This window comes from Gigantopelta aegis, chromosome 3, assembly GCF_016097555.1.
Source record: "Gigantopelta aegis isolate Gae_Host chromosome 3, Gae_host_genome, whole genome shotgun sequence".
NCBI classification, from domain to species: Eukaryota; Metazoa; Mollusca; class Gastropoda; order Neomphalida; family Peltospiridae; genus Gigantopelta; species Gigantopelta aegis.
The window spans coordinates 17,636,795-17,657,284 of record NC_054701.1 but is presented as its reverse complement, the minus strand read 5'-3'; the positions used below and the strand labels follow the sequence as shown (position 1 = coordinate 17,657,284).

Genomic DNA, 20,490 nt, shown 5'->3' with positions numbered 1-20,490 from the left:
TATGTATGTATGTATGTATATGAATGTATGGATGTATATGTATGTATGTATGTATGTATGTATTTTACTTGCCTATTATTTAACATTCGTTGAACAACGTTAAATGTTTGGAACAAAGTAGCACTCATTGTTGTCTCTCACATTACACGTATTAAAGTATATTCTTTCTTGTTCTTTACACACCTTGTATCCCGCAAAATGTCATTAAAACTTAAAATGATCTATGGCAGAAATTGTAAGGTCTGGCTACCTGAAAACATTTTTGTAGATGCTTTTGAAAATAATGATGTTTTGCATGTTATAAATTGGGAGATCCGTACATGATGAACATTTAAATGCTATATCAAAGAAACCTACAATATCAAATTTAAAATTCTGTTATAAACATAATTAAGATTAGCCTTAAAGGTACATTCCTGAGTTTGCTGCATTGTAAGATATTTCCTACTAATACAATATTTCTACGATTAAATTTACATATTAAATATATTTTCTTGCTTAGAATATCAGTGTTTGTATATTCAATGTGTTTCTGGTCGTCTTAATATTTGTAAGAAGCCCAAAGTGGATTTTGTCTTCAAATAATTTCGTACGTACGAAAAAAATATATTTTTGGAAATAAAATGAAATTTAACGTAGTACATATATTAGAACGATCAGAAACACGTTTAACATACAGCCACTAATATTTTATGCAGAAAAATATATTATACAGTCGAACCTGGTCTAACGGTCACCTGTACATAACGGTCACCTGCCTATAACGGCCACTATAAATCCCCCCCAATGCATTTCCTTCCTTATTTGACCTGTACATAACGGTCACCTGCCATTTTTCACCCAAAATCACATATTGAACCTGCTATAACGGTCACAAGATGTCTTTACTTTTTCAATCATCTTAAAAATTAATATTTTATGCAGAAAAATATATTATACATGTATATGTAATTACAATCGTTAAAAAGTCTATGTTAGTCGATAGCAAACTCAGGAATGTCCCTTTCAGAAACGTACTTACATATAACGTTTATTCACTGAATTTTCATTATTCTTTATTTAATTAAGAACAGGATGTGATACTTTAGACTTTCATGGAAGTACGAACCACAAACCACATAACTGCGTTTTTTATGAAAGTTTGAACCAAAAAACCGCGTCTACACACTGTTAGAGCAAAACTGTGTTCATACCTAAAAGTGTAAAGCCGTTCTGTGGTTCCTACTTTCATGGAAGTCAAATATTATCACGTACAGTTGAAGTGTATAACTTGTAAGAACTAATCGAACTTCAGGAAATTAATATACGGAACAAGGGGAATCCCCATTCTGCGGTTCGGGTTTTTCCGTCAGTGGTCGAATGAGAGAATTCTCATATTGTTTTATACATTAACACAGACAATTTTAAACAACTTTTACCGATTCGACATTTTGTTTTTAAGCATTTTTGAAAGTAGTGCAATATTGAGGTTCATAAAGTTATGAATATCGGCGGATTTTGTTTTTTTAAATCACATGATATCATTTGGGTCAATCCATTTCTGGCTGTATCACTGTTTTAGAGCGACCATAGAGTTACGTCTCTTTTTTTTTTAAAAGAGTCTGATTGTCTTTAATTTGTAACTGTCGATTATAATTAGTTCGCACCAACCGATCAACTTTCGATCACACAGTAGGTTAGAAATATATGGGAACAAAATTGAATTAAAAGCACTGTGCACCTATGAAAACGAACCCCAAACCCAACATATTTAATCAATTCCATCATGTAACTTGTTAGAACAGTTACATTTTCCCACACAATCGATTACAGATTGTTACAATCGATCATCACATCGGTAGAGCCAAGCCGATCAATGTTCGATTATGATCGATCACTGGAACACTACTACTTAGTAAACGAAGTTTTATTATCACTAAAAAGTAAACTCTAACTACATGCATTTTATTCATTTTCCTATGCAGCGGTTTCCTATTTCAGGAATTAACAGTATAATTAATATAGCCCTGTTTAACTATTAACTATGTATTACCTGTATCATTATACCGAAATGAACCATAATACGCTATATAAATTTAACCGTATAATTAATATAGCCCTGTTTAACTATTAACTATGTATTACCTGTATCATTATACCGAAATGAACCATAATACGCTATATAAATTTAACCGTATAATTAATATAGCCCTGTTTAACTATTAACTATGTATTACCTGTATCATTATACCGAAATGAACCATAATACGCTATATAAATTTAACCGTATAATTAATATAGCCCTGTTTAACTATTAACTATGTATTACCTGTATCATTATACCGAAATGAACCATAATACGCTATATAAATTTAACCGTATAATTAATATAGCCCTGTTTAACTATTAACTATGTATTATCTGTATCATTATACCGAAATGAACCATAATACGCTATATAAATTTATCATACTTTCATTTGTTTTGGTTGTTGTTATTGGGATTTTTTGTGGGGGTTTTCTTTTTTGGGTGTGGAGGGGGGTGTTGTGGAGTTTTGATTTAGCAAATTTTGTGTCCTAATATTCGTTTTCAAACAACAGGTTAAAAGACTAAGAACATTATTTGTAATTGTGGTAGCAACTGAATATAATTATATACATGCATGTACCTAGTGTGAGACAGATTTCAGAAATATTTACATACTACAGTTTACACCAACATTTACGTACTACAGTTTACACCAACATTTACATACTACAGTTTGCACCAACATTTACATACTACAGTTTGCACCAACATTTACTACTACAGTTTGCACCAACATTTACATACTACAGTTTTCACCAACATTTACATACTACAGTTTGCACCAACATTTACTACTACAGTTTGCACCAACATTTACATACTACAGTTTACATCAACATTTACATACTACAGTTTACACCAACATTTACAATACGGCTCGTCTAGCTCAACTCATATCGTCCAAATATCTTCAAATGCATGGCCTGCTGAACGGGTGTGGTGTGTGTGTGTGTGGGGGGGGGGGGGAGGTGATATGGCAGTCATGCTCTTCCCTCCACTTTTCCCTGTAACTGTACTTAGAAAGATGGAAATGTCGTATTTTTAACACCTGAAATTCAAAATGTTTTCGAAGGAGCATGCCCCCGAACCCCTCTAACTTAATTGGGCCCTCAGATGCATATATGTTTAAAAATCCATCAAATAGACAGTGCCCCCTCCCCCCCCCCCCCCCTCCCCACACACACACACAACCACTTTCAAATACACTCGGTGTGCCCTGATATGTCATGTTTATGTTTTCACCCCAAACACCTAAATAGCCACGTTAGAGTATCGTTTAGCATTCATTTAATAACCCGAATATTCATCACACAATGCGAAGTATGCCTGGATGTTTTTCCCCCTGTCAGCCGGGATTATCTAAAACATATACAATACGGATCGCCTTTGAAGACGTTTTCATCGCGTCGCAATCCAGTGAACATACATTTGACCCTTGACCTTAACTCCTGACCATGACGAGTAATGATCAAAGTGGGTAGAAAAATACTCGAATAACAGATCATTTTCTCATTCGTGTGAACGAGTACACGGAACGATGTTTTACTACCATTTTTTGTTTGTGTGTTTGTTTAAATAAATAAATGAAAACGTTCTGTTTACATGGTTCTTCAAAAGAGTTTGTTTGTCGGACTATTAAAGTATAAACCTGGATTTAACTTGGGAGATCTTTGTTGTGTTCGTGTCATATAAATCAGTTTATGAATATGAAAATGCTTTTTCCGAAGTTTGACTCGAGTGAGTGAGTCAGAGTTTCCCCATGAATTAATTTTGTGTGAAGATGAACTTTAATGTCCCCACCCACATAGTAGGTAGACGCATGTGTAAAGTGGATCGAAACGACATTTTTATGAGCAGTTAACGTTGATTATATACCAGTGACATATAAAAATAGAAAGGAATGTTTGCCAACACCAATTATAATATGGGAGATTGTAGAAGATGGTAAAGGTGGTGGTAGCAGATATCAAACAAGTTAATTGTAGAGAAATAGATAATAAACGTGATGGTAATTGACAGTAAACGTGACGGTAGTATAAACAACTTAATAATAAACGCCATGGTCATAGACGGTAAACGTGGTGGTAGAAGACAGTAAACGTGATGGTAGAAGACGGCAAACGTGATGGTAGAAGACATCAAACAAGTTAATAGTAAACATGTAGAAAAATAGAGAGTAAACGTGGTGGTAGTATACAGTAAACGTGGTGGTAGAAGACAGTAAACAACGTGATGGTAGAAGACGGAAAACGTGATAGTAGAAGACGGTAAACGTGATGGCAGCAGACGGTAAATGTGGTGGTAGAAGACATCAAACAAGTTAATAGTAAACATGTAGAAAAATAGAGAGTAGACATGGTGGTAGTAGACAGTAAACGTGGTGGTAGAAGACAGTAAACGTGGTGATAGAAGACAGTAACCGTGATGGTAGAAAAACGGTAAACGTGATTGTAGAAAACGGTAAACGTAGAAAACGGTAAACGTGATAGTAGAAGACGGTAAATACCATGGTCATAGACGGTAAACGTGGTGGTAGAAGACAGTAAATATGGTGGTAGAAGACAGTAAACGTGATGGTAGAAGACGATAAACGTGATGGTAGAAGACCGTAAACGTGGTGGTAGTAGACATCAAACAAGTTAATTGTAAACATGTAGGGAAACAGAGAGTAAACGTGATGGTACAAGACAGTAAACGTGATGGTACAAGACAGTAAACCTTGACGGTAGTGTAAACAAGTTAATAATGAAATTCATTGTAGTAGGTGTTAAACATGGTAGTAGGAATCATCAAACACGTTAATAGTAAACATGTAAAGACGTATAGAGTAAACGTTATGGTAGTGGGCAGTAAACGTGATGGTAGTGGGCAGTAAACGTGATGGTAGTGGGCAGTAAACGTGATGGTAGTGTAAACAAGTTAATAGTAAACATGTAAAGACGTATAGAGTAAACGTTACGGTAGTGGCAGTAAACGTGAAGGTAGTGTAAACAAGTTAATAGTAAACATGTAAAGACGTATAGAGTAAACGTTACGGTAGTGGGCAGTAAACGTGACGGCAGTGTAAACAAGTTAATAGTAAACATGTAAAGACGTATAGAGTAAACGTTACGGTAGTGGGCAGTAAACGTGACGGTAGTGTAAACAAGTTAATAGTAAACATGTAAAGACGTATAGAGTAAACGTAATGGTAGTGGGCAGTAAACGTGATGGTAGTGTAAACAAGTTAATAATAAACGTGATGATAGTAGACATTAACCATGATGGAAGTAAAGTGTAAACATGATGGTAATGAACAGTAAACATAGTGGTAGTAGACAGTAAACCTGTTGGAAGTAAAGAGTAAACATGATGGTAATGAACAGTAAACATAGTGGTAGTAGACAGTAAACCTGACGGAAGTAAAGAGTAAACATGATGGTAATGAACAGTAAACATAGTAGACAGTAAATCTGGTAGTATTAGCCAGCAAATGTAATGAACGTAGAGAGTAAACGTAATGGTAAACAGTAAACGTGATGGTAGTAAAATAAACGTGATGGCAGTAGACAGTAAATGTGATAGTAGTAGACAAAAACGTGGTGGTGATAAACAGTAAACGTAGTGATAGTAGGCAGGCAGACGGTAAACGTGACAGTATTAGATAGTAAATGCAGTGGCTGTACATAGCAAACATTGGTAGTCAACGTAAACGTGATGGTGGTAGTAGATACTGAACATTTGTAAGAGTAGTGGTAGTCAACGTAAACGTGATGGTGGTAGTAGATACTGAACATGGGTAGTAGTAGCAGGAGTAGTAGTAGTAGTAGCAGTAGCAGTAGCAGTAGCAGTAGCAGTAGTAGTAGTAGTGGTGGTGGTAGCAGTAGTAGCAGTAACGTAGTAGCAGTAGCAGTAGTCGTAGTAGCAGTAGCAGTAGCAGTAGAGAGTAAACGTATTGTTGGTAGCCACTAAACATGCTGTTAACAGACAGTGAGGCGGTAAACGTGACGGCGGCCAGTAACCGTGGTGTTGACGCGCGTTACGAGTGACGATGTGTTCGTCTTGTGGAGTCCAATACTGTAATCTGGTGTTTATAGCCGCACGTCTGCGGGAAGGCGCTACCCGTGGTGCGTGCTGACAGGTTTAGCATTGTGCGCGACTCGCTATCGGCGGGAGACAAACAAGGCCGCTCCGATAGCACTCTGTAGTCTCAGCAGGGAGTCTATCGCCTTCCACGCATCACAAAGAACATCCACCTCGGCGACGAGGGGGCCGACGGCTCGCTGTCAGCCACATTGTCAGTGTTGCAAAACGCGACAACGGCATTGTAATTTAACGCAGGTATCTGTTATTCGAGTCCCTGGAGAGTGACGGTCGCAAGCATGACACCAAAACCTCGGTTACCCGAGGAAGAAAAAAAAATAATTCAATTACCCTTCATTATCACTGGTATGGTAAAACTGCCTTTACGCGGTCACAATTTGAGGAGATAATTGTAGGTCTGTGCGCTAGGAGAGCAAGTCAAACGACGGAAAGTCGTAAATCTAAACACACCTCCTGTGGGTTTGTTGTGAGCGCGGCTCGACACAATACTTGACGCAGGTAGAGAGTCACCTGCTGAATTTATAATAAACACATAGCTGTTGTGTTTTAATATAATTTACACAGGTACATGTCACCTGTTGAAACAGAATTGTTTCGTTTTAATGTAATTTATACAGGTACGAAAATCACCCGTTGACAAACTACTGCTGTTTTGTTTTAATGTGAGTTACACAGGTACGAAAATCACCCGTTGACAAACTACTGCTGTTTTGTTTTATTGTGAGTTACACAGGTACGAAAATCACCCGTTGACAAACTACTGCTGTTTTGTTTTAATGTGAGTTACACAGGTATGAAAATCACCCGTTGACAAACACCACTGTTGCATTTTAATGTACATAATTTGCACAGGTACGAAAGTGAACTGTTGACAAACACAACTGTTACGTTTTAATGTACATAATTTGCACAGGTACGAACGTTCCTCGTTGACAAACACAACTGTTAACTGTTTATATAATTTACACAGGTACGAAAATCATATGTTGACAAACACCACTGTTACATGTTTACGTTTGAATGTAACTTGTACAAATATGATTGGTTTTTTATATTATAACAAACACAACTATTACGTTTTAATATAGTCTTCGCATATAGAAACACCTGCTAACTATACAACAAAACATAGTTATGTTTACGCTTTGATCTAATTTATTGCAAAATGTATACCAATGTTATTACATATAATATATTTGCTTTGTTATATATAAATGTATTAAGTTTTTACTTTTCTCTTGAAATCAGTTAAATGCAAGTAATTTATAAAATTAGTCAAAATGCGCGTTGTCAACTGAATGTGTTATCAGATTAACATAAAATTGTTACTAGTAAATAATAGATTAATATTTATTTTATTATTATTAACTTTTTTTATCACATACAAAATCTTTCATTTAAAAAGTGTAACAACATGGTAATCGCAATCTGTATTTAATTTATATCCTGACCAAAATTACAATATTGAATGTTATAATTAATTGTTTTATAAAGAAATATCAAACAGCGTCAATTAATAAACACTGAACATATTCAAATAACTTTCCGTTTTATCTTTAACAACACCTTTGAACATGCGGTAAATCAAAAGTGAGATGGGTATCGCTGCCTATGAATTTATTATAATGGGGATCAAAAATGCAAATGATGTCGAATAAGCGTGGCAATGACGGTATCAAAAGTATACAATTGAAGTTCAAGAGCGCTTGTTTTGGGCCGCGTTTGAACTGCTTGACCTGTCTGTCCACTGATCACATAGGCTACTGTGTAGGTAGGTAGATAGATAGATATATAGGTAGGTAGGTAGGTAGATAGATAGATAGATAGATAGATAGGTAGATAGATAGATAGATAGATAGATAGATAGATAGATAGATAGATAGATAAGTAGATAGATAAGTAGATAGATAGATAAGTAGGTTTTGTGCTTACATCCAGTGTTAATGTTTGTACCCAAAACAAGAATTGAGAAGGGGCACGAGTTAATGGCGGATTATGGACAATTTGGAATAACGCTTAGTAAAAAAATAAATATATATGTAGATAAAATGATTAACATGCTAAAATAAAATTTAATAATTGAATCCTGCCGAAAGTTTATATAATTTGGGAAAAAAAAAAAAAAAAAAAAAAGTAAGAAGAGAGGATCAGGCTATTTAATAATGCGTGAGAAATATGGTTTTGACATAAAATGCTGAAGGTCTAGAAGTTTAAAGTCCAAGCTGTGTAAGAACAAAGTATGTTTTACAAATATGGACACTCATGAAAGAACTAGCCGAACACGAAGAGAATTTGGTGATTCAAAATTCCAATTGTTCTCGTCTTGTTTTTTCTCTCTTTTTTTGTCTTTATTATTATTCTCTTTTTTTTCTCTTTTTTTCTTCTTTTTTTACCTTTTCCCATAAGTCGCTTCGTCTGAAACAGTTCTGATGGCCCTCATGTGATGGGCGCGTGTGATGACTGGCAGCCCGACGGTTATTACCAGTCTACGACGGCGGCTCTTTGATTGGTGTCGTTAACGCCGCTTTACGGCCCGACCTCATCACACGTAGCCATTGCTCACGGCTGTAAACTTTTCTAATTCCGCACCACAAAAGAAGTGCGCTCTTCATTTGACTAGCGGATTGGTGCCAAACAATAAAATCTGAACATTAGTTCATCAAACTGACTTGTCTTGAAAAACGTCATTTCGGACAGAGGTTGTTGGTGGATTCTGAGTAATCAATCGTGTCTGTCGTGACTGGACATGTACAGCGATTCTTTTGTAGACACTATGAGCCGAATTTATAAAGCATGTTTTTTTTTAAACGCAGTTCATTATGTTTGTTATGTAATGATGTTATATTCTGATGTGCGCGCGTATTTGTAGTTTGAGCTAATAGATATAGTTCAGGAATAAATCTCTCTTTCACTCCATCAAATGTGTTTTTCTCTGTAAACAGGTGTTTAAGCGTGCTAAATAAATGTAGTAAGACAAAAACAGGCTTTGTAAATTTGGCTTGATACCTCTAATGTAGCTGCCTATTTATATTGCACGTTACAGACATATTAATACTGTTATGTAGACAGGTACCTAGTACATAGTGGTTACGTTGCATATATCTGTCCTGGACACATCCACCAGGAAATTCGGAGGATATCCCACGACAGATGTGCTTGAACCTTCAGTGGATGTAAGCACGTATCAAATGGTTGATTTTTACAGACAACATGCCTTTAACATAATTCCTATTCAGACACTAAGTATTATTATTAGTTTTATACAATATGCCGTCAATAGGCTAATATTACATTATAAAGTAGCAAATGTAGTGTTTTTTATGCTTTACTCCACTTATACTCCACTTACACAGTGCCCCGCTAATATACATCCCCATTTGTTATATATAGCCACTTATACCTCATTCCATTATTATTATAAAGTAGCAAATGTAGTGTTTTTTATGCTTTACTCCACTTATACTCCACTTACACATTGCCCCGCTAATATACATCCCCATTTGTTATATATAGCCACTTATACCTCATTCCATTATTATTTTTCACTGTGTGATTTTATGGATTTTCCTGGGCTGTATATCACAAATACACCACAGTATGTGCATAATATCTTCCCTTACCCATCGCCCCTGTTTTTCTCTGTCTCTCTCCCTCCCTCTGTCTCTGTCTCTGTCTCTCTCTCTCTCTGTCTCTCTCTCTCTCTCTCTCTCTCTCTCTCTCTCTCTCTCTCTCTCTCTCTCTCTCTCTCTCTCTCTCTCTCTCTCTCTCTCTCTCTCTCTCTCTTTCTCTGCCTGTATGTCTCTCTGTCTCTGTCTCTGTCTCTCTCTCTCTCTCTCTCTCTCTCTCTCTCTCTCTCTCTATTTATCTACCTCCCTCTGTGTGTGTCTCTCTCTATCTGTCTATCTCTCTCTCTCTCTCTCTCTCTCTCTCTCTCTCTCTCTCTCTCTCTCTCTCTCTCTCTCTCTCTCTCTCTCTCACACACACACACACACACACACACTACTCAGGCAAGGTTATATCGTCAGTTAAAAGCGTAACAGTAAAAGGCAGCACTGCATTAGTATATGGTATATAAGATACAGGGAATGCTGGCGTGTTATAATATTTTGCCGTACAACTTGCCAAAGTGAAGCTTTTATTGCATGTTGAGTTCGTTTTTGTTGAAAGCATCTAAAGGTAGCCGTTACACAGTGCGGTGTATAGAGTCGAATTCACTCTGCTCCGTGTGTTTAATTGCTGGCATAAAATAACTATATAAATATGCCCATGTTGGTATTTTCGAAAGACGGCCAATTTTTATCTCTTGCTTCATAGAAATCTTTAGCAAAGCGCGACCAATGCTTCAAAGTTTTATAGTTTACGCAAAGTAAGTACAAACTATTTAATAGTGTTTGCATTATTCGTGGTTTGAAGTCCACAGGAAATCACAGTAGTAAAGTGAAAATATGCCAGCAGTAGTTAGAGAGCGCTCAAAAGGTAGAATCCCGTAAAGACATTTATGTTTCCAACTCGGTTATTTGGTGGTGCTCTTCCATTGTGGGACCCGAGAATAAAACTTTTGTAAAGAAGAAATAATCGTGAAAAGCACAACATACGTAGCGCTTTGAAAAAACCAGCTGGTTCGTATATTCGCACACCATGAAGCGGATTTTCAATTACATGAATGAAAGAGTATTTGTTTTGTGCATCCTGTTTGGTATATTAAAGGCATACTGTCACGGATTTAAGGACCTCATTTCTCTAAAAATGGATAATAAATAAAAATTACATTAATTGTTGGAAACCAAATCTAGGTATCGCATCACCTTAACTGATGATGGAATGAAATCTATGTCATCCCTCTCGGCAATTTTAGGTTTTGAATTATGGACCATTGCCATAATTCAATTATTTTTACAAAATGTCATTAATAAATGGAGTATGGTGGTTATTAAGATGGTTGAATAAAGTACATTTAGGAACAAATAAAATATTTTTGTTCAGGTAATACTTCGTTAAACCATTAAATAGGTAAGTGGTCTGTGACAATATGCTTTTAACGTATATGGTAACCGTCAGGATACCGCGTCTGTTGGCTGATTTCCGCAACAAGGAGGATGGTTCTCTGTCAAGGTTCACACAAAAAAAAAGTTTCAAATTTGTTTTCTTTTAACGACATCATTTGAGCACATTGATTTCTAAATCACCGGTTATTGGATATTAAACATTTGATAATTCTGACATATAGGAAGGAAGGAAATATTTTATTTAACGACGCACTCAACACATTTTATTTACGGTTATATGGCGTCGGACTTATGGTTAAGGACCAAACAGATATTGAGAAAGGAAACCCGCTGTCGCCACTGTATGGGCTACTCTTTTTGATTAGCAGCAAGGGATCTTTTATATGCACCATCCCACAGACAGGATTAGCACATACCACGGCCTCTGACATATAGAAAATCTTAAAGGAAATCCGCTACATGTTTTTCATTATCAGCAAGAGATTTTTAGTATGCACGTTCCCACATACAGGACAACACATACTAGTCTTTGATATACCTGTCGTGGTGCACTGGTTGGGACTGGAAAATGTCAGTCGACTCGGATTTGAGTCCACCGACGGGGTTCGATCCTACGACCTAATCATCTCATCAACTAGGCAAGAGTCACACTATTCTAGGTTTGAGTCTAGGTTTCTTAAACGGCCTCAGTATGTAGTTGTTAAGTCCTCCGACTTAAGGCTGGTAGATACTGAGTTCAGATCTCGATACCGGCTCTTACCCAGAGCGAGTTTTTAACTGCTTCTCTGCCACTAACCACTAACTTTAATACATGTTCCAACTACCTTATGCACTTAAGGTGATCTCAGCACTAAGTTCGCATCGTGGAACGGAGCCCAAGTAAAGACAGATAGGCCAGGGTCCGTGCTTATAAGACTTTTAGAGTTCAGACATAATCTCTAATGACGTCACACACATACAATTTGTATATGGCGTTGTCATGACATCAGTGTCTCAGACTCTATTAGAGTTTGGAGTCTAGAATCAAACAGTTTTATAAGCACCAGGTCTGATAGCTGAGGTATGTGTCAACGTCAGCGTGTTTGAACCTTTATATTGAGCACGGAAATAAGTTAAAATTAATTAATATAGCGTTCGTTTTCTCACATGTTACTAACGAGACAAACGAAACAAGATTAATTTGTTTGCCAGTTATTCGATATCATATTATATCATATAAACAGTGCTTGTTGAAATCTAATTAAAGCTGTCCAGTATAAAGTTACAGTTTATCAGTTTAATAATTCAGTGAAAATTGGCTGAAATTCCTGCCGGACATTTGGTCTGGCGAGTTACAAATTCTGCCGGCCCCAATCAAACTCGGATCAAACATGATTATATATTATAATCATAATCATAGCTGCCTGTCCAAAGGGGCGTTAGGCGATAAAAATTGTCCGGCCCCTGCTAATATTGACCTGGAAAACGGGTCGGGACGGCAGTATTTCGAGCACTGGACAGGATCAAATTATTTGACTTAAAATTTAATCTACCTGCAAGAAAAAAGGGGGTGTCACATGGCACTTAAGAGATTTAAAGAAATCTTTTATTAGCAGAACTAATTCACAGTTCTATATTTACTGAACCCAGCTTTGGTTTCAGCTTCTTATGTATTTTGTATAACTACAAACTAAATAAATTTATATTACATTATTCGATAATAAATAGGCCTACACAAATAAGCGTTGTCACTTATTAGTACTAATCACAGTTGCAGGGCAAATCCATGAATTTTGCAGGGGGTGGGTGTTGTATATGCAACTAATTTTATTGAAGTTGTATATTAGAGGTGAATGCAGTAAAATAAGTGAAGCAATTGTTTTCGTCGTAAGCGTTGAGAGATGTCCTGACTCTCGACCATCCCTGGATCCGCGCATCATTTGCTTTAGCTTGAGTGTCTTCTAGCCGCCCCCCCCCCCCCCCCCCATTTATATAAACAGGGAAGAACTAGAAGACACTCGAGCTGCATTTGCTAGTACATGTACTTCGTAAATATACCTTTTATTTTATCCTGTCTCTTTAAATTGTGTATTGGTCAAGTGAAATCGTGAAAGATGATATATAAATTGACAAAATATTAACCTGTTTCTAGCTTCGGTCGAATGAACTGTATATTATTTTCCTTCATACTTACGAAGAGCATAATTTGTGACTATCGTGTGCTGCGGTGTCAGTTCACTGGTCCTGTAATTTAATGATGATGTTTTCTGTACGACTGTTGAAACGCAGTCTGGTGGAACTAAACCTGGGCGTATCTTTGCGTATTGTGTGTTTCCATTATTACAACATATCTGACATACGGTTTGAAAATACAACACTTGCTTACTCTTGAAATTCAACGTATTTTTCGCCGAGGCGTGAACGTGTCGATATCGTATCCCCGCGGGCCAGACAGACTAGTAACTCGTATGTCTGGGCTGAAATATTTCAATTCAGTTGTAAATCCCTCCTCCGGTTTTTGCGCATCTCATCTGATGATGGTTGTTTGAAACGTTTTCCGTTCTGACGTTTAGTGCTTACCGCTCGAGTTGAATACAGCCCGATTGATATTTGATAATCGAGGTTTATGTATAGGGGATACTCGCGAGTCATTTGAGTAAGTGTTAAAGTATTACTTTATTTATTCCGCCGCCGCAATGACTAATGGTCAATTTACACTGTCTAACTTGTCATCCCAGTAAAACAACAATAAACGTTATTGTCCTTATCTAAAGATTTATTGTGATATGATTATCATGCATATTGCTGTAAATCTAAACATTTATTGTGATATGGTTATAATGCATAGTGGTGTAAATCTACACATTTATTGTGATACGATTATCAGGCATATTGCTGTAAATCTAAACATTTATTGTAATATGGTTATAATGCATAGTGTCGTATCAAACAACACACATGCTGTAACGATCTAACAGACAGTTTGGTTCGGGTTAAAAGTACGAGTGCTACATCACTCATCGGCACGACATCGGGGACTTAGCGATTAAATCACCGACTTAAAGTGAACCCGGACATCCTTATTACGAAGCGATCTTAGCGCAAAGGTCACCTTAGACTTAAGTACATTTAAGCACTTAAAGTGATCGCAGTGCAAAGATTGCTTCATAAAACGGGGCCCTAGTACTAGTTTGTTTATACATATTTTCGTGCTTAAATCTAATTAAGGTTCAAGCACGTTGTCATGGGCACACAACTCAGCTATGCGGGCTCTTTGTCAAGGACGGGATGGTGCATACATAAGATTCCTTGCTACTAATGAATTTTTTTTAGCGAGTTTTCTCTCTAAGCCTATATGTCAAAATTACCAACTGTTTGACATCCAGTAACCAATGATTAAAAAATTCAATGTGTTCTAGTGGTGTCCATAAACAAAACAAACTTTACTGTCCAGAACAGAGAGTTAATGGTTAATTGTTGGTGACAGAGAAGTCGATGTAGAGGCTTTACACCTACGGGGTCGGTACCGGGAGGCGTACTCAGTATATACCAGCCTTAAGTCCGATGACTTAACCACTACAGCACAGAGTCCTGCTACTGTCTATCAGAGTTTTAACGGCTTAACGAAGAGTATGGCCACTACACCGACTTGTCTCTAACCACTAACCATTAATCCACTGTGCTGGTAGACAGCCCAGACAGCTTAGGTTAGTGTCCAGTCACTTAGCTTTTTCTGGTTTCTTCTTTTAGACGCTTTAACGTCATTGTTTCCATCTCAACCATTGCCCTACGACTGGTATATCAAAGGCAGCGGTATCATATGCACTGTCGTGTTTGTTGGAAAGTGCATATAAAAGATCCCTTTCTGCTTTATCGACATAGTATAGGTCATGTGGCGGCAATGGGTTTCCTTGTATCTTTTTTTTTTTTTTTTTTGGGGGGGGGGGGGGGGGACAAAGTGTTGAAATAGCTATACAATGTATTTTAGACATTAAATAGCCGTAGTTTAAAATATGTCTTCAATAGTCGTAAACTAAACTTTGTTGTAATGTTGCTAATAAAAAAGATAAACATTCCCTTCTAATGTTTCTAATGAAAGGGTCGCTCCCCATATCTTTCCTGTAGGCAGTGACTGGCCCATACATCCTTTTGTATCCACGTGTTTGCTCGCTGTGCACCAACTAATCATTGAACTTTCACTGGAAACATCTCTAAGTCCACAATAACAGGCACAGACGTTGTATTTTTCTATATAGCATTAATTAGCTATAGTACTTTATAAATACCAGTAGTCCCCGTGGATTTTTATTTATTTATTTACTCTCTTTTTTAAATTATTATTATTATTATTTTTATTTTGCCCCAGAAAAGGAAAACCGTTGTTGTCCAGATTTTTCTCCCAAGATATTGGTTTAAACAAACACACCAGCTAAACCTGGTACATCCATTTCACACACACACACACACACACACACACACACACACACACACACACACACACAAATAATAATAATAATAATAAAAAAAACAATGTTACATTTGCCAGGGCTGGAAGTGCCACATAAAGTTATACATGTTTGTAAACTACAGTTTAATGGTTGCCACTAGCTGTCTAGCATGAAATAATCACAGTCAAACAAAAGACTACTTGTGCGCATATATTTTCGAATTTGGGAAGATAACTGTGATCATTGTCTTAAATGTTTGTTAGTATCGATTTTGATGTGATGGGGAGAGGTGGGGGGGGGGGGGGGGGGGCGTATTTGCACCTTAAAGAAAAACAACTGCTCTTTCTAATTCAAATAATTGGTTGTATTGCATCAATAAAAACTAGTGCTAAGTTTGCCAGACACTAAATGAAATCGAGCACAGAAATCTAATCCTGGAATGAAATTATTTCTCGACTCTTGGAACATTTGACCTGTTTTACATTAAGTTGATACAAGTAATAATGTACAATAATGTGATAAGTTGAAAGCCTGCACAGTCATATTGATTGTACTGGAACCGTCTGGCCTCGCCGTGTGTCCCACAGACCCGTTACAGACGTTGTTATAATTATTCATGCAGTTCACGCGAAGACCATGCTTCACGGGAATCAAAGACTCGGTCTCCCATAAATCACTGCGACATTGTTTGATCTCTCTTGCTCTCCCTCTCCGCTGATCGCTATTAGTGAATGGGATAGTTACAATGTCGCCTCTGCGTTTATGCAATGCTCGCAGCTACTGTACGGTCTCAATGAGCAATGCATGTCTCGTTATACAAACATAGTGGCTTGAACGACCCACCTTCCTGTCGCTCTGTCTTCCTTAGAGAGCTCGATGGCGTGGTGATTAAGCCATCCCAAATCCGGCTTTTTTACGGCTCAGATGAAGGTGTAAAGGCATTAAATCGACGACTTTCTCATCAGCATGCAGGAATGCGATTTTTAAAAGCTTTTTCGTGTAAACTGAACTGAACAAAGTAGATAGGATTTGCATGCCTACTTATCTGCCTGCTTGTCTGTATGCCTACTTATGTGCCTGCTTGTCTGCATGCCTACTTATCTGCCTGCTTGTCTGCATGCCTACTTATCTTTCTGCTTATCTGCCTGCCTGCTTGTCTGCCTACATGCTTGCCTAAATATCGGCCTGGCTGCCTGCTTACATATCTGCCTGCTGGTTGCTTGCCTACCTACATGCCTACATATATGCCCGTCTACTTGCCTGTCTGCCTACATATCTACCTGGTTGCTTGCCTGTCTGCATGCTTACATATATGCTTGCCTACATATCTGCCTGTCTGCTTGTCTGCCTACATATTTGCATGTCTACTGGCCTGCCTGCATAAATGCCTGATTGCTTGCCTACATATCTGCCTGTCTGCCTGTCTGCCTGAGTCAGGTAGGGCGCCCGCCTGCCTTCCTGCCTATTTGACTACTGTCAATCAACCATTCAGGAAGTTAGTATATTTTCCTCGTCTGTTCGTGTTTGTCTGTATGTCTGCCAGTCTGCTTGTTTACCCGAGTTTTTTATATGGTAACCTCTGGCTTCCATCTTTATTGCAATTACTCCGAATAAGAAACATTTCTTTCTGTATTCATAAAGTCCCTAACATTGCGCTTCATTGCGTTCCAAGATATACTATAATAGTAAGTAAAAATGCTCCTTGATTGTATCTTCGTGCTTACACCTTGAAGTCATTTTTATTTCACATGTTCAGACTCATCTGCGGATTTCCATAATGACATTCAGACAAAAGGAAAAAGCTCGCCGAAATGCGCGAGCACTTCCCAAACAGCTTAAAAGGCAGTTTTATCGTCCTGTGAAGGGTTAGTTCAGATTTGACGAACAATAGCGAGCGCAACCAGTTTTATCCTGCTGGTCCGGACGAACCTGCCACGTCTCCGCGATCCGTGGTGTACAATGAAGTGGTATGCCTGCTATGTTGGATGTAGGTGTCCCAACAAAGCGCATTTCATGTCACAAACTGCTCACAAATCGCCTCCATATAGTTCCAATCTGTAAATACTCTTTTGTTACAAATGCTTGGATTGGTCCGTATAATAAAGGACTCAAACAACCGACGTTCAGAACTCCATTAACCTCAATTTTGCACTACTTTCGGCAATGTGTATGACCGGAAGAAAGAGTTTGGTCGAACCCGCAAACATATTCACGTGTCTACATCCACGTATGGTTTAGTCACGTCCACCCTCGGTCCAGCCTCTCGAATGATCTAAGTTTAACGACACAAGGATGGATACTGAAAATATTGTCCTCAAGTGTGCGTCTTCTCTGATCATATTTGAAGTGTTAAATGGTTGTGTATCATTGTACTATGATTATTTGGGGCCATCTTTCAAAAATGTGTACTGTGTGGGCAGTACATTTGTAGACAAATGTTTAGAAAGTTATGCTCTTCTGCCAGTAGGATGGGTTTCTTTCCTCTCCCCCCCCCCCCCTCCCTCTCTCTCTCTCTCTCTCTCTCTCTCTCTCTCTCTCTCTCTCTCTCTCTCTCTCTCTCTCTCTCTCTCTCTCTCTCATGAAATACATGTAGTTTTCATCATATTCTTCTTCTTCCTCCTCCTCCTCTGTTTCTCCTTTCTTCTTCTTCCTTACATTTAGTCATATGATTTTTTTCCTGAGTAAATAATCACCTATACATTTGTCCGACAATCCACAACTTCACATTTTAAAATTATTTGAAATATTTTGAACTGTCCCATTGCACGATGATTCACTTAGGCACTTTAAAAAAAAAAACCCAGTATAATCACAATTCTGGCTAACACCACACTGTCTTTCAACCTCAGCAGACAATAAAACATCAACGAAGACGTGTATGCAGAAATTATATTCTAAGCAAAAGGCTTTAAGCAGAAGTATGTGTTTAGAGAATCCCATACCCTTAAGACATTTGAAGCTTTGATTTTCTTTGATTTCCTTTAAATTATTCTCCTTTTTGTCCAGGAGTATGCTTTTTAGAGAAGTTGCGCTCTTGAGAGATTTGAGGCTTCGATTTTTTAAAATTTCTTCTTCTTCTTTTTCAGGTTGTTGAAAAACTGATGCGACTAAAATGTCGTTGCCATGGTGTTTCCGGATCATGCGCAGTGAAGACGTGTTGGAAAGGACTTCCGAGTTTCCGAGAAGTTGGAAGCTATCTGAAAACTAAATACGAAGTCCCAGTAAGACTGGCGCGCAGATCACGAAAGAGATTGCGCAGGAAAGAAAAATCCAAAAGGCGCGTCCCAATAGGAAGCGATGAACTAGTGTATGTGCATCGGTCCCCTAACTATTGCCGGGAGGACCCAAAACGCGGAATTCTGGGGACAAGGGCACGTTTATGCAATCGGACCTCTACTGGCGGTGACAGCTGTGACTTGCTGTGTTGTGGGAGGGGCTATAATACTCAGGTTGTTAGGTACGTGGAGAGGTGCCATTGTAAATTCTTCTGGTGCTGTTACGTCAAATGCAAAACGTGTGAAACAATGATTGATCTGCACACATGTAAATGAACGTCGCTCAACAACGATTACAAACCTATCTATACAGACTAAAACAAATTGGCTCGGATTTAAGGGAAATTTACTTCACTGTGTCCTGCTCTTCTACAGGTATTCTAAGCAACAGGAAGTGAAACAGACAGAACTGCGCATGCATCAGTGGGCCGGAAATGTGTGCGTTTCTGCTTTTTGTGATATTTTCCCATATCATTTAATTATTTTGAATTAACAAGCATCCTATTCGTCCTAGTTGGATAAGCAAATTGCAAAAGTGTGCGATTTTTGCAGACCAAACTGATACAATTATGCAATAGGAACACATATGCAATATGGCTGCCTCTGACGTTTAGCAGTGCTGGAACTTAACGTTATAAGTGCGTGTTTCGAGAGAACTGTCTTCACGTCGAAGTAATTCGTTTACGGCTGTCCTGTTCGTCATATTTAGTGTCCAGTTTATTAGCATTCATTCAGTCTGTAGTTTGTAAACAACATCTGTGAAAAGACGAAGTTGTGATAGGTTTAGCAAGTGAACATAACTGTTTAATATGTGTATTATCTGTACTCTACGTTGACGTAGTTGATAATGATGATGATGGCGATGGTGATAATGATATTATCTGTTTATAGTAGAAGTAACGCAGTATGTCGCACTGAGAAATACAACGTACACTTAGTTTAAAAAGTGTGTTGTAGTTTAGAATTATTTTATCAAATACGCGTCAATCTGAAATTCATTATCGTTCATCATATGTTGTCTTGAGGATAGAAGGGTGGGGTGAGGGTGGAGAGGGAAGGATCGTGTCTTCGTTTGTTTTTGTTTTTTTAATTTGACCATCCATGGATTAAAATAGATTGTTCCCAAGTTAAATATTAATTTATTTTTGCTTAATACTGCATTTATTAATATTATTTACTTACAATTTCATTTAGAAAATACGTACGTCTTTTAAGAATTTAGTCTTGTATATCTGAATGCAGGAAAATAAGGAATGTTTTAATAGAGTCGCAGTGAGGCTCAGACGTTCAAAACACACAAAGCAATAATCAACTAATCGATCAGTCTGTTATGATTATCTTGTAATCAGCCTTTGGTTTAAAGTAGTCAAAACACATTGCGTAGTTAAGCGATACAACCATGTTTTTACACTGTGTCTTTATTACAAATACACATCAAATCAAAATATATATAGTAATGTAATAAAAAATAATTGTGAACATTCCAAAAAAAGTAAATATTCTCCTAATATTTTAATAAATTATAGATAATAAATAATAATAGTTATACAACCCATGCAATTAAGAAAATGACTACGACAAAAAAACGACGTGAAAAAAGAAAGAATATAGTCCACAGCAAAAATAGTGCCG

The 20,490-nt window shown here is 37.5% G+C and overlaps 1 protein-coding gene across 1 annotated transcript in view; it reads left to right on the top strand.

Annotated features, from left to right (window-relative positions):
- LOC121367622 (protein Wnt-16-like) overlaps positions 1-19,984 on the top strand; it is a 50,197-nt gene extending 30,213 nt beyond the window's left edge. Inside the window, exon 4 of the mRNA XM_041491909.1 lies at positions 18,670-19,984. Within this exon, the coding sequence (XP_041347843.1) occupies positions 18,670-19,134 (465 nt within the window). The 3' untranslated portion in view covers positions 19,135-19,984. The remainder of the gene's footprint in view (positions 1-18,669) is intronic.
- The last annotated feature ends 506 nt before the right edge of the window (positions 19,985-20,490 follow it).